At 42.9% G+C, this 11847-nt stretch overlaps 1 protein-coding gene across 1 annotated transcript in view; it reads right to left on the bottom strand.

Moving 5' to 3' along the window:
* Positions 1–1844: 1844 nt before the first annotated feature.
* PTGIS (prostaglandin I2 synthase) overlaps positions 1845–11847 on the bottom strand; it is a 60082-nt gene continuing 50079 nt past the window's right edge. Inside the window, exons 7-10 of the mRNA XM_075571268.1 lie at positions 10408–10576; positions 6089–6270; positions 4067–4218; positions 1845–2814 (exon numbers count right to left, since the gene is read on the bottom strand). Of these exons, the coding sequence (XP_075427383.1) occupies positions 2670–2814; positions 4067–4218; positions 6089–6270; positions 10408–10576 (648 nt within the window). The 3' untranslated portion in view covers positions 1845–2669. The remainder of the gene's footprint in view (positions 2815–4066; positions 4219–6088; positions 6271–10407; positions 10577–11847) is intronic.

The following is an 11847-nucleotide window of genomic DNA, read 5'->3' as shown; positions in this document are numbered from 1 at the left end:
TCATTTGCATCTTATCCATCCTGACATATGCAACATCTTTCTCCAAACACAAAGGTTTGCTGAATTAGGACTTATAACAGGATGTGTGTGTGTGTGTGTGTGTGTGTGTGTGTGTGTGTGTGTGTGTGTGTGTGTGTGTGTGTGTGTGTGTGTGTGTGTGTGTGTGTGTGTGTGTGTGTGTGTGTAAATCATGTGTGATCACACAATCGTCATCAATCAATATCTTTACACAAACCCCTTCTGCATCACACTGCTTTGTAGATTATGACGGTTTTGTAAATCTGGACCTTTTCTCAGTGCACCAAAAACCAGATTGTGAGCGCTTCAGCGTTTCCTATAAGTATTCTGTATATTACTATTTATCCTGTTAGCGCGTCAAAGGAATAAATGATTATTAATATTAAAGTAATCACTGTGAAACATGCTTGTTGAGGCACTAAGGGATACATATTTCATTTTTACTTCTTGTCAGTACATCAAATATACTCAGATTTACGGAATAAATCAAGTCCATTACCCTCCTGCTTTGAATCCACAGGATTGGATCCCAGCTAAATCCAGCAGGTACAGTATAACCAGAATATATGATTTTTTTTTTGTGTGTGTGCAAGATAATGAATGAATTCAAGAAGGAGGATCTGGATTGAGAGATTTGATATGATTTATAATGGCTAATGCAAGGAAGTTGTGAAATCCTAATGACTTAAGGGAAAAGTAATCCTTCCATTTCAAAGCCATTTACGCCACTCATATCAGCTGTGTGTTTTTTGACTTATATCACACACTAGCTAGAAATACACCAATATTTTATCTGTCAACCAGATAAGAAAATGGGGGGGTTTAATTTGCCTATGAACATTAAAAACTCAAATGACCCCATGGCAGAGAATAGGTTAAGCAACATGTAACTATGTACTGTATGTGTTTTGCATGAATTCTGGTTATTTTCTGCTCATTTAAAATAAATATTGTATCTTGCTTATGTCCAACTATCACCCTTTAAGTTGCTGGGATACAGCTGAATCGTGTTCACCTTTCTGGATATAATAACATATTGTGGTCTCGGAACAGAGAGGCCGTGAAACGTAAACCCCAATATAAGTGTCTTGCTGCTCTGGGGGAGAGGCACAATATGAAGAAGATATATAATGTCTGGTGGTCACATAACGACCCGTACATATTCACTCAGCCCTGTTACGCCATAACACACAGTACAGCAATTCCAGGAGACAGACTGCAAGGGGTTTTATGGCTTAGTACTGACCAACTATGCTGCGTGGAAATGCTGTGAGGACTGGACGTGCCTTATAGGACTTAGCAAAGCACACACCATAGAAATAAGTAACTAGACTGACCCACCCTTTTTACATTTCCCCTTTCTTGCTGATCATTTGCTTTATTAGGAAATTCCATCATCGTGGTCTATTTTGGAGAAATATTGATGGAAGTTTTATTTTATTTTTGCTGGGATTCTTAGTAATGGCCGCTATTATTCCTGACTACTGATATTGGTTGCTACATTCTTTTTTTCCATTGAGATTTAACCTTCTGTATGTTCGATTACTATCCTAACATTGCAGCAAGCCTGTGGAATCCTATATATGTACAGATACAAAAACTAAACATTAATTATTCAATTAAGTAATAATCCCCTCAGAACAGGGCGTTACTGGCCAATAATGCCCTGGCTGGAAGAGGTGAAGGCCCGAGGTGAAGCCGAGGTAACCCAGCCAGGGCATTATTGACCAGTAACGCCCTGTTCTGAGGGGATTATTACTATTATAGGCTAAATGTAGCTTTTTTCATAAATAACAGACACTTGTGTAGTTTATATAGATTTTTTTAATTAAAATAAAATGGTAAATACATTAAAGCACCTCTATATACGCTTACACTGCAGCTATCTATATCCACACACTGCCGCCCCCTCTGTACACACACACACACACACACACACACACACACACACACACACACACGCTCTACACAAACTCTGCTGCTGCACACCACACACACACACTGCTGCTTCACCCATAAACACTGCTAGTGACACATACACACACTGGAGCTCTATACAAACACAGCAGCTCTACACACACACACACACACACACACACACACACACAGCAGCTCTACACACAACACAAACTACTGCTACACACAAACTCTGCTGCTGCTGCAACACACACAACACAACAGCACACACTGCTGCTGCTACACCCATAAACACTGCTGCTGACACTGACACACACACACACACAGCTCAACACACAACACAGCACCTCTACACACACACAGCACCTCTACACACACAAACTGCTGCTACACACAAACTGTGCTGCTGCAACACACACGTACAACAGCACATCAAACACACACACTGCTGCTACACCCATAAACACTGCTACTAACACACACACACAAACTGCAGACAGCCACTTACTACTTTGCAGACTCTCTATCTCTGATTATATAGAGCTAACATTAAAGTTAAACATACACAATTACCCTAAAAATATCAAGATCCAAAAAGGCAATTTTACTTTAAGAGGTCCACTCCGTGAGGTTTTTCCCAGAATCCCCTGCCTGTCTGTGAGACTTTTTTCCCCAGAATCCTCTGTCTCGTGTCACCATTTTTTATTGGCTCTGCATTCTTAGGTGCTACTCAATCAACGCTTCCTTTTGTATCGAAAGACAATATCATTCTCTGGCTGTACAACCCCAAATCCGTATCGGCTTCGATCAAATTCAGGTATTTCTTCATTGGAGTTTCTTAGTTCAAAATCAAAATAGATTAACATGATGAAGACAAACCTAAAAGATTGAAAAGGTAGAGTTAGCAAAGGGGATATATTATATATATATATATATATATATATATCATTATACAAACAAAGCCTCTAGTACAGGGGGGGGGGGAGGGGGCAATGCCAGTCCTTAACCTGACCTGTTGGTGGTCCTTTTCAGGATGTCCCTGCTTCAGCACATGCAGCTCAATCAGTGGCTCAGTTGTTGATTGCACCACCTGTGCTGCAGCAAGAATATCCTGAAAGCCTGACCTGTTGGTGGCCCTTGAAGACTGGAGTTGGCCGCCTCTGCTCTAATGGAGCATGTTCTGGTATGACAAATGTTTCTATTTATGGGCTAGCTGCCCCGCCCAAAAGTTGACCCTCAGTGACCCCCTGACCCTTACATACTTACAGGCGAATGTAGCTCATTGCAGTACTCTTGCATCACGCGGGCCAATAGAAAGGCACATCATCATCCTTAACGGCTTCCTATTGGCCCGCATATTTAATTACCAGGACATACCTTAACCACTAAGTATCTCTGGTTTCATAGATACCTGATGGTAATAAGGGGGGGAATTGGGGGGGGGGGGGGGGGCGGGGCTGGTGCTGTCACCTTCATTTCACCTCCCTTATACTTTGCTACCTTTTAATGTAAAACAGGACTGTCCTTGTGATTTTGGTTTTCCGATGCATCGCCGGCTGTGTTTAATGAGCCAGGGGTCAAGTTTACGAATATAAAAATAAAATTTTACCAAACTGTTCCAGCCTAGAGATCTAAACAATACGTTCTTCAGCAAGACACTGTCTGGGATATTGACCAACGTTCATTTTAAAGCGTCGATCCACTGAAAATAAAGTATTATGAGTGGTCCCAAGGGTCTGAACCTTAGCACCCAAAGATCCGCTCCATCCCCCCCCCCCCCCCCAATGCTAAGGTATTTAATTTTTTTACTCTTGCCAGGATGTGTAAAGAAAAACAAAAATGGCTTTGAGGGTCGCCCAATCAGAAGTTGCCATGTCATCTCATCTGATGATGTTGCGGCTCTCTATTGGCCACCAAAGAGAAGCTGACCACCAGTGGCCATATTGTTTTTTACAGACAAGAATTCTTGTGAGGAATTTCAAAATGACAGGTGTCCCTGTAACTTGAGCTTTGGGGGACCCCTTATTTTAAATAACCCTTTTGATGTCAGGGGGGCTTCCAACACTTCACAAAGCAAAAAAAAACAGATAAAAATGGCTTTGCAACAGATTTTACACTTGAACAGACTTACTGTTTGATGCTGTTGATTGCATGAAACCTCCCAACACACACGTTATTCCCGGCGCCCCACGGCATGTTGTAGTTTTTCAGCCTTTTGCCGCTTTTGTAGAAATCCGTCTTCTCTGTGCCATCGGTGTGAAGGAATCTGTCATATTGGAACAGCTAGGGAACAGGAATAATTCTTAGGCCGGTATTTACAAAGCCGTGACGCGGGGTATCCCACCCCGATCCAGCGCTAACTGTCATTGAGTAGCATGGATTGGCGGATCGAATTGTGATTTCCCCCCCCCTCCCCCCCGCCCCGGCTAAGCAAATCCCTAAATTGGAAAGTTGGATACTTTGTTGTTCATTGCAAAAACCTCTACACGAGATTCCCAAACTTCCTTCGTTAAAGTGCGTTCTCACAAAAATAGATAAACATTTACATAGAAGTTGAAATCCAAAGATTCCTGCGGTGCACAGCAGAATAGGGTAGAGGACCAGCAAGGTGTAGTTAAAAAATATCCTTTATTGAAACAGCATGGTACAGGGGACACACACTCTGACGCGTTTCGGACTGGTATAGTCCTTAGTCATAGACTAAGGACTATACCAGTCCGAAACGCGTCAGAGTGTGTGTCCCCTGTACCATGCTGTTTCAATAAAGGATATTTTTTAACTACACCTTGCTGGTCCTCTACCCTATTCTGCTGTGCACCGCAGGAATCTTTGGATTTCAACTTCTATGTGAATATTGAGCGTGCTGCACGCTGTATTGGAACAAGCCTGCTGTGAGTATATTTCTCCCTCACAGGGATACTGGATGACCTGGAATAGTGCTGCAGCATAAGGGTTTGGTATGGCCGAGTCCCATACAACAATGGTATGTTAACCTTTATTTTATTATGACACATGGACTACTGCCATTACACTGAGTGTCCTCTTTTGCTGCATTCATATAGCACTGGGTCTCATTACTCTACCTGCTGGCTGATAAAGTTTCCTGTCACCATGATATGTGGACTCGTACTTATTATTGTCTAAAGGTTCTAAAGGTTCAGATTTGGATTGAGCACTGTGATTGGGACCTATGCCCCAAACCACCGATTAGATAAACATTTAGTTGACAAATGGAAAATTAATTGTGCTCCGTAAACAACCTTGCTCATTTTTTTTTAAATTTAAAGCAATCCAAAATATATAGAAGATATATAGAAGTATACGTCCACTCACAAATGATACACTTGCGGGTGCTGAAACCCAGGGGTGAAAACCCCAAAAAATGAAGCGAAAAAAGAGCAGCCCCCCAAAGTAGTGGTCAAGTGGTGAGTATTTATTCAGCCAACATTTCGACCCAGTGCAGCATCCCCGTCCCAAGTTCTGCTGTGTTGGACCTCAATGATGGATGAGTAAAGATCAACAAAGCACAGAACCCCATCAGGGGTTTTTGGGAACCCCTGAGCCCCCACAAGATATATATATATGTGTCAAAATGGAGTGCAATTGAGCGTGGCATATGTATACAACAGACGACAGAGAAGCCTAATGCTACATCCAACATGATAGAAATACACAGTAAAATACTTATATATTCTCTTGAAATAGGGTTAACAGGTGTCTGCCTTGTCGTGGCTCGCAAGCTTACAACGCTTTGGCCAAAGGGTTAAACTAAATGACCCTATTTCAAGAGAATATATAAGTATTTTTCTGTGTATTTCTGTCATGTTGGATGTAGCATTGGGCTTCTCTGTCGTCTGAGTAAAGATCAACCATTTCTTTGGAGTGCTACACATTTTTCAAAGCAACAGTTTTATGGGTTTCTGTAAATGGACATTTTTAGCTGGGACTGAAAAGCAGAATGTCTGCCAAATAGTTCATGTCTACAAACACGTTTCCTGGGTGAGCTTTCAAAATGAATGCGCCTCCTAAACACATCACAGCCATACGCTCATCTTGGTCCAAGCTTTGACTTCACCATTGCCGTGACGGCTTCTAAATACAGTCGGAACAATGCAGAAGGCGGCCACGAGTAAAGATGCAACGTGGCAATTACCTTGGGGTTCTCGTGAATTTCTGGATCCATCTGGGGGCTTACATAGGGAAATAGGCAGAGCCTGTCTCCTCTTCTCAGGAGGTACCCCCTGCCATCTGCCAGCTTCAGATACATATCCTGAATGACCTCCCTGGTGATGAAGGGGGCTGTTGTCAGACGCAGACTCTCATTTAATACACTGTCTGTATGGGACAAAACCAAACATGATATATATTTAATCAAACAGTCTGGGCGTACTGGGCAACGCGTCACCTTGTTTGCATATGTTCCCCATCAATCTCTGATGCCAGTCTGCTGCCCATGGGACAGAGGCGTTACCGGTGCAAGTCCCTATAGTGGTCTTCTTTATCAAAGACATAGCTTGCATTCTGATATACTTCCTGGGGGGGGGGTGTAAAAATAAACTGGGGGGACTTCAACTTTAAAATTAGAAACACACCTAGATATATTTCTATATCACATAATGGAGAGAGTGGGATTTAGAGCGTAGAAATTAACTTGTCGTACTATATATGATTAATAACTTTATTCCATATAGCGCTTTTCCCCCAACGGGACACACAGCGTGTCACAGTTACAGTACAGCGCGCGGTACGCAGCACATAGGAATGTTACAGACACAGTCCCTGCCCAGGTGAGCTTACAATCTATGTTTTGGTGCCAGAGGCACAGGGAGATAAAGTGACGTGCCCAAGGTCACAAGGAGCCGACACCGGGAATTGAACCAGGCTCTACAGTACATGCTTCAACACTGTGTCGTTTACAAAAAGTGTATATCTCCTGAACAGAGCAATTTGGTTTAAAAAATATAAACAGCATTGGGAAGGACGAGAGGAGTAAGTTAAAAAAAAGAAAGGGAGATCTGTTCGGACGCTACTTTAAGGTAGAGGCAGCCAGAATCGATTCTCGTTACAACTTCATGTAACAAAATTGTTTCCAATGACTTTCCAGGGAAACCTGACCTGTTGGTAGCCCTTAGTATTGTGTTAGTGTCACTGAACATTGAGGATCAGTAGTTGCTCGTTTCCTGACAGATGCCGAAATCCTGAGTTTGCACAGTCCTAGGGTCATTTTCATGGGGTTTGTGTTGACTTTGGAAGCAAGTGATGTCCTGTGCACAATTCCATGTAAAGAAAAATCCAAAAGACAATGCAAATAAATGCACAATAGCAGCGCACTGCCCAGGAACACACGCGTTTCACACAAAGGTGCTTTATCAAGGAGTGATAAAGCACTTTTGTGTGAAACGCGTTGGAGGGTACTTACCCCCTTGTTTTGTCATGTCTGACAGATAAATAAATCTTTTTTTCATTTTTGCCCACCTGTGTGCCTGGGCAGTGTGCTGCTATTGTGCATGTATTTGCATTATCTTTTGGATTGCTCGTAACTCTACAAGTGTCTGGACACGCCACTAGGAACACCATAAGCTCTAGGAGTGGGTAAGATTTTCTGATAATCATCACTTTGGATCATCCTCTTAACTACGGATTGGGGTGAGTTCTGGTTTTACTATATAAGCTATTTCCAATGAGGCACATTGGAGGGTGTATATACATGTCTTTTCTGTGACCTTCAGGATAATCATGCTATAGTTTGGAGATATTAATCACCCATTAGGTTACCCACTCCATGGTTGAGCTGGATGTCACAGTTCTATTGATGAATTGGATATATCAATAATTTTTTCTGGACTGTTAGAGCACCCATTATTGCCATATACCGAATCCATGTAAAGAAAAAGCCTCGGGTTTCCGGTCCCATGTATTTTCCGAATTATTTTATTCCAAATCCTCTCCTAAGTGACTCTCTGACACACCAGTCTTTCTCCGCAACCCCCAACTTTCTATCCATATGCATGTTAGGCGAGTTCACCTGTGATGAAGTGCATTGGTTATCCCTAAAACCTGGTGTGGCCGGGAGTGCCTCAGGAGAGGGCGGGCAAGCCCTTTTTTATTCTGTTTGCCCTACTACCACCCCCCTTCCCCCCCAAAAAAATATTATTGACTGTTTCTTCTCAGTCTGCTTTTTCAGCTTCATAGAATGTAGAAATTTGTTGGGAAAAGTAAATCCTCATTTTACTCCAAATGCAGACAGCACTGTCCAAGATGCACTTCTCTGAGTTGTAATGCAATTTAAATCTCTGACCAAGAGATAAGATCTGAGTTGGGGGGGAGGGGGGGGTGAGGGGAGGGTCTCAGGGATAAAATTGTTTTCACCCGATGAAGTAGGTTTAGACCAGGAGTGGCCAACTCCAGTCCTCAAGGGCTACTAAGAGGTCAGGTTATCCCTGCTTCAGCACAGTTATTGACTGAGCCACCTGTGCTGAAGCAGAGGGATCCTTAAAACCTGACCTGTTCATGGCTCTTGAGGACTGGAGTTGGCAACTCCTGGTTTAGACGTATTTATTTATATATAAAATATTTTACCAGGAAGTAATACATTGAGAGTTACCTCTCATTTTCAAGTATGTCCTGGGCACAGAGTTAAGACAAATAATACATGGTTACAAATACAGTTACATAAATGAACAGGGTATATATTATATACAAGACATTGCATGCACAGTAAGAGATAATATATATTATAGGCGTATGTAACAGTATCCTGGGGACTACACTGTTGTTATTGTATATTCGTGACACTGAATACTGGCTGCATCTCAGTACATGTGTAAAGGATCTCGGTGAAGAAACATTAAATATAAATGTTTTAGTCCTAAGCACTGGTACCGCTAGCACAGAGTAAGTATCAAGTGACTGCAAATCATGCCGTGTTATTTGCAGGTTATTTTAGAGAGGGCTGTCATTGAACAATGCAGTATATAAATTGTACAGAAATACATGGGAAATCTACACATGAACCATTAAAACGGCATCTTAAGGCCCCGCTGGCGCTCAGCGCGCTCATGCTTGGAGAGCGCCGGGTGTCCTTTCATTTATGCGCGCTGGGGGGGGGGGGGGGTTCGACATTGATCACGCCGGAAAGTTAGATTTTGTTTGGTTTACATAAGCGCTGAGCGCCGGTGAGTGTGTGTGCCCGAACATGCACACACCGCGTGTGTGCCCGAACATGCCCACCCAGCGCTAGTGGGGACGCAGCCTTAAACAGCAAGCGGTGTTAATCCCCATTACATTTAACATGTGAGATAGATCAGAGTTGGTGGACTATGACACAGAAACTTGGGAGTAAAAACTTAATACAATGCTATATACAATGCTATATACAATGCTATATACAATGCTATATACAATGCATTGTGCTCCCCAGATAACCACTTACACACAATGAGGCAGGTGGGCAGCAGATATTGCAAGTACAGTAGCTTGTTACAATGATGCTAAGAGAGCTATGATAAAATGCTTCTCTTGGCATCAGTATAGCACACAGGTGGGCAACTCCAGTCCTCAAGGACCACCAACAGGTCAGGTTTTAAGGATATCCCTGCTTCAGTCAATGAGCCACCTGTGCTAAAGTAGGGATATCCTTAAAACCTGACCTGTTGATGGCCCTTGAGGACTGGAGTTGGCCGCCTCGGGTATAGAAGGACATTTTTAGTAAAGATGTTTGACACATTGGTACGGAAAAAATAAATTCCTTTAACCAAAAGATCCTAGTTTCCCCAGTTTGTGACAGAGCTGAAATAGCCGAGGCTAAGTGTTCTGAAAGGTGACTAGTATTACAGCAAACTGTATCAGCATATAGTACATATAGTAACATGCAGATCTCACAGTCCCAGGTGGTATTATTTATTTATTGGAGAAGCGGTTTGCAGAACGGAGCTACGGGAACAGCAAAATAATAACTGAGTTTGTGGCTTTTTTGACAAACTGATCGGATTGTGAGAGCAAGAGTGAAACCGCTTCTTAAAAAGCCGTTTAGGCGCGGTTTTTGACATGTGATAAGGGCCTACAGAATAGCAATGCATGCCAGGGCACATTAGAAGCAGTTTGTCACACTTCGGAGATGCTAGAATACACCCCAGAGGGTTTGAAAACTGGAGAGAGAAAAAATGTGGGTCATATTTTTCACGCGACAGGGGCCTACGTGCGCAGTTCTGTTTTTTCCTTTAACGCTGAAGCATTTTAAGTTACGCAAAACATAAACATTTTTTAAATTGGCGGGAAGGATTGCCGCAGTGCCACATACTTGTAAGACCGTCTGCAATCTTTAGTAACAATATCAGTTGCACACACAGAATGGTACACACGTACTCACACACAGAATGGTACACACGTACTCACACACAGAATGGTACACACGTACTCACACACAGAATGGTACACACGTACTCACACACAGAATGGTACACACGTACTAACCGAAGATGAGTGCGCTGTCCAGCACTTCTTGACTAATGCCTTTCATTTCATGTATTGTTTGTCCTTTGCTTTTAAACAATGTTTCTGCTTCACCTCGAACAGCTGCCAGAGCTTCAGGATGCTTGAGTAGAAACAAGAGAAGCCAAAAAGCTGCAGGACCGGCATTGCCCTAAAAAAAAACACCAAATGGTAATGGTTAGAGAACGTTCGCCACAACTGCGGTAACTTCTAGCAAATCCCCAGGGACTTGAGCTAAAAGATCAATATTGTTTGCAAACAATATTTTATTTAGTCAACCAATAAGGCGGTGTTTTTCACCTTTATAATTATTTTGTGAAATTATGTGGAACCCCAACCCTCTCTAATAGCGTGTCTAAGATCAGATGCATTGTAATCAACCCCAGCCCTCTCTAATAGCGTGTCTGAGATCAGATGCATTGTAAGGAACCCCAACCCTCTCTAATAGCGCGTCTGAGATCAGATGCATTGTAAGGAACCCCAACCCTCTCTAATAGCGCGTCTGAGATCAGATACATTGTAAGGAACCCCAACCCTCTCTAATAGCGCGTCTAAAACCAGATGCATTGTAAGGAACCCCAACCCTCTCTAATAGCGCGTCTGAGATCAGATACATTGTAAGGAACCCTAACCCTCTCTAATAGCGCATCTGAGATCAGATACAATGTAAGGGACACCAACCCTCTCTAATAGCGCGTCTGAGATCAGATACATTGTAAGGAACCCTAACCCTCTCTAATAGCGCATCTGAGATCAGATACAATGTAAGGGACCCCAACCCTCTCTAATAGCGCGTCTGAGATCAGATGCATTGTAAGGAACCCCAACCCTCTCTAATAGCGCATCTGAGATCAGATACAATGTAAGGGACACCAACCCTCTCTAATAGCGCGTCTGAGATCAGATACATTGTAAGGAACCCCAACCCTCTCTAATAGCGCGTCTGAGACCAGATGCATTGTAAGGAACCCCAACCCTCTCTAATAGCGCGTCTGAGACCAGATGCATTGTAAGGAACCCCAACCCTCTCTAATAGCGCATCTGAGATCAGATACAATGTAAGGGACACCAAACCTCTCTAATAGCGCGTCTGAGATCAGATACATTGTAAGGAACCCCAACCCTCTCTAATAGCGCGTCTGAGACCAGATGCATTGTAAGGAACCCCAACCCTCTCTAATAGCGCGTCTGAGATCAGATACATTGTAAGGAACCCTAACCCTCTCTAATAGCGCGTCTGAGATCAAATGCAGTGTAAGGAACCCCAACCCTCTCTAATAGCGCGTCTGAGACCAGATGCATTGTAAGGAACCCCAACCCTCTCTAATAGCTCGTCTGAGATCAGATACATTGTAAGGAACCCTAACCCTCTCTAATAGCGCGTCTGAGATCAGATGTATTTTCAATTCTTCTGTATTTTGT

Source organism: Ascaphus truei, chromosome 15, assembly GCF_040206685.1.
Source record: "Ascaphus truei isolate aAscTru1 chromosome 15, aAscTru1.hap1, whole genome shotgun sequence".
In the NCBI taxonomy this organism is placed as follows: domain Eukaryota; kingdom Metazoa; phylum Chordata; class Amphibia; order Anura; family Ascaphidae; genus Ascaphus; species Ascaphus truei.
This window is presented reverse-complemented; position numbering and strand designations above follow the sequence as displayed.